Source organism: Arachis duranensis, chromosome 2 (assembly GCF_000817695.3).
Source record: "Arachis duranensis cultivar V14167 chromosome 2, aradu.V14167.gnm2.J7QH, whole genome shotgun sequence".
NCBI classification, from domain to species: Eukaryota; Viridiplantae; Streptophyta; class Magnoliopsida; order Fabales; family Fabaceae; genus Arachis; species Arachis duranensis.
Window position 1 is genome coordinate 84,695,274 of NC_029773.3, and position 2,742 is coordinate 84,698,015.

Consider the following 2,742-nt stretch of genomic DNA (forward strand, 5'->3'; position numbering starts at 1 on the left):
CATCGCCCTCCACCCCCGGCCGCTCGAGTCTGACCCACCAACTCAGAGCAATAGGGGAATCCTTGCCTGATAGCGACGCAGCCGGAGCAACGCCGCCAGATCCTGTTGTTGTCGGGGTTTCCCCCAGCAGTTGGATTCCTTCGCCTCCATAGTTCGTTGCTGCTGAGACCTCTCTAGCCCTGCTCTACTTCATGATCCCGCAGCACCATCCAAGAACTACCATCACCTTGGGTTGCATGCAGATCCTCTGTCTCAGATCATTACCGATCTGGATTGTGTCTAGACTTTTCTGTCTCCTTGCTTGGTTCGAGCATCTTCTTTTTGCCTAATTTGATCTTTAATATAATTCTTTGTAGTTCTTGCTTCAGATTTGAAATTCACTTCTGATAATGTTCTGTATGTCTGTAGGTGGTTTAGTGCTCCAACTCGCTCGTAAAGTTCCTACTTCTGCTGCTTTTGCCACTGCATGGGCTAGACGATTTTCATTCCTGGGAGTCCAAGTCATTCCCTTTTAAGGTACACTCTACATTAAAATTTGAATGTCTTGGATTATGGCCATTGCCTCTGCCAATGTTGTCTTAGATTTGATTACTTGAACGAGCTTTAAGTTGTCAGATTCTATTAGAGTTCTACCCATTTGTAGATTGTTCACTATGATTAATGCTTGTCTTATTGCCTGGGCTTCTGCCACAGTACTAGATTTAGCTTGAATCTTTCCTGAGAAGCCTAAAATAATCCTTCCCTTACTGTCTCTGATAACCGCAGCTATTGCACCTGTTTCAGTATCCTTTCTTAAGGTTGCATCAACATTTGCTTTCAGCCAGTTCTGAGGGGGAGGTCTCCATTTCACCAGGTTAGTTTTGCTCCTATTGGCTTCTGTTTTCTGTGATTGCTGTTTTTCTGATAGTTTCCAGTATGTTGCCTCTAGTGCTTTTGCCTTGTTGATTGTCCAACTATGGTTTACTTCCTCTTGTTGAAACAGCTTACTGTTTCTCGTTTTCCATATCTCCCACATGAGAAATCCTAACTTGCTGATTCTCTTCTTCTGCTCCTCTCCACCTCCTGCTCTCACATTTCTTATGCATTCCACTAACCAATTTTCAATTGAACTGACTGTCTCAACTGTTGGGGTCCATTGACATTCCGCTCCGAACCATGTTGTCCTAGCCTAATCGCATAGCAGCAATGCATGTTCTACTGTCTCTAAACTTTTTAAGCATATTTGACAAACTGGATCCGATGCCATCTTTCTTTTATGTAAGTTAGAACCTCCTGGTAATATATCATGACATGCTTTCCATAAGAACATTCTAATCTTCTGTGGGACTTTCATTCTCCATACTTCCTTCCATATCTCCCTTTTATCTTCACTCGTTGATGGATTTTTATATTTCGTGTTCTGCCCAACTCTTTTGCAACATAATATCCTGTTCTTATTGAATAATTCTCATCCTCCTTCCATGGCCAATACAAATGGTCCTCTTTATTCATTACACTAACAGGGGTGTTTAGAATCTCTTTGCAAATTTCTTGGAAAAACATAAACTCGATCATTCCTTTATTCCACCCTTCCCCATTCACAATGAGATCCTTTACTTTCGAGTCATCTGTGCTGTTTGCATAAGAGGCTTGCTCCTCCCAGTAATCCAATTGTCTTTCCATATGTTTACTTTGGAACCATCTCCGATGCTCCACTTTGCACTTTTTCTTAATAACTCTCTTCCATACAAGATGCTTCTCCAAACCCATGACGCACCTTTTTACATGTTGCTGTCCAAAAGTTGCCATTCGAAAAATATATTGCTTGTACCCAGATTGCATCTGGATTCTTCAATGCTCTCCATGCTTGTTTGGCAAGGTAGGTTGTATTTTGTTTCTCGAGGTCTTTGAACCCCAGCCTCCCATCGCTCTTGCTATCGGTAATGCTGTTTCACTTTTTTCAATAAATACCCTGTTCTTTTTCCGATGCTACCCACCAGAATCTTGCAACCTTCGTACCATATGAGTTGCTATATATATATAACTTTTTAATGATGATAATACGATAATTATTATATATTTTATTTAATTTATATTTTTATAATAATTATATATTTATCATTATTACTATACATATTGTAAAAATAATTATATATTTCTTGTGTTCACTAAAAAAGTATTTATTAATAATTACATCATTGCCATTAAAATAATTTTTTTAGCATAAAATATAAAATAATTAATATTTAATTATTATTGTAAAATATATTAACGATTATTTTTATTGTTTCTAAACACAAAATAAATAATCATTAAAATTAGTTTTTTTAGCAGTGAATTCATCTATTGGGCTACATTTGGTTAGTGTATACTAAAAAACACACATATATTTTATGTTTGGAACATAAACACACAAGACACATAAATTATTAAAAAGTCTATAATATTTTCATCATCTACCTTCACCATCATCATTACCAGACTCTTCATCAACCACAAAAACTAAATAATAAAAAATTTTAATAATTTTAACAATAAATTTAACTATCAATGGCAGCAAGAATTTTATTTAATAATCAATTCAACAATTTTTTTTATGAAAAAAATTAAAACAAATCTGGAAAAGAATGGACAAAGAGAGAGTAAGAGAGATGCGACAGTAGAGAGATGACAGGAGAGAAGCAGAAGTAGTGGACTCGAAAAGGAAGAAGAACAACAACAAATCTGGAGATAACGTGAAAAACGAATTGGAGGCAACCACGG

General features: G+C 36.8%; 1 protein-coding gene across 1 annotated transcript; it reads right to left on the minus strand.

Annotated features, from left to right (window-relative positions):
• Positions 1-523: 523 nt before the first annotated feature.
• On the minus strand, positions 524-1,749 carry LOC110278262 (uncharacterized). Its single transcript, XM_021136523.1, has 2 exons — positions 1,501-1,749; positions 524-1,168 (listed from the first exon to the last, which is right to left on the minus strand). Exons 1-2 carry the CDS (start codon positions 1,747-1,749, stop codon positions 524-526), a joined length of 894 nt encoding a protein of 297 aa, XP_020992182.1.
• Between the last annotated feature and the right edge of the window lie 993 nt (positions 1,750-2,742).

What these genes read in the sequence shown, in the direction of transcription:
- LOC110278262 (XM_021136523.1), bottom strand. Translation starts at nt 1,749, where the DNA reads ATGGGTTTGGAGAAGCATCTTGTATGGAAGAGAGTTATTAAGAAAAAG. An exon ending in AAGAGATTCTAAACACCCCT is followed by an intron (nt 1,169 to 1,500) that starts GTTAGTGTAATG and finishes CTATGCGATTAG; the next exon opens with GCTAGGACAACATGGTTCGG.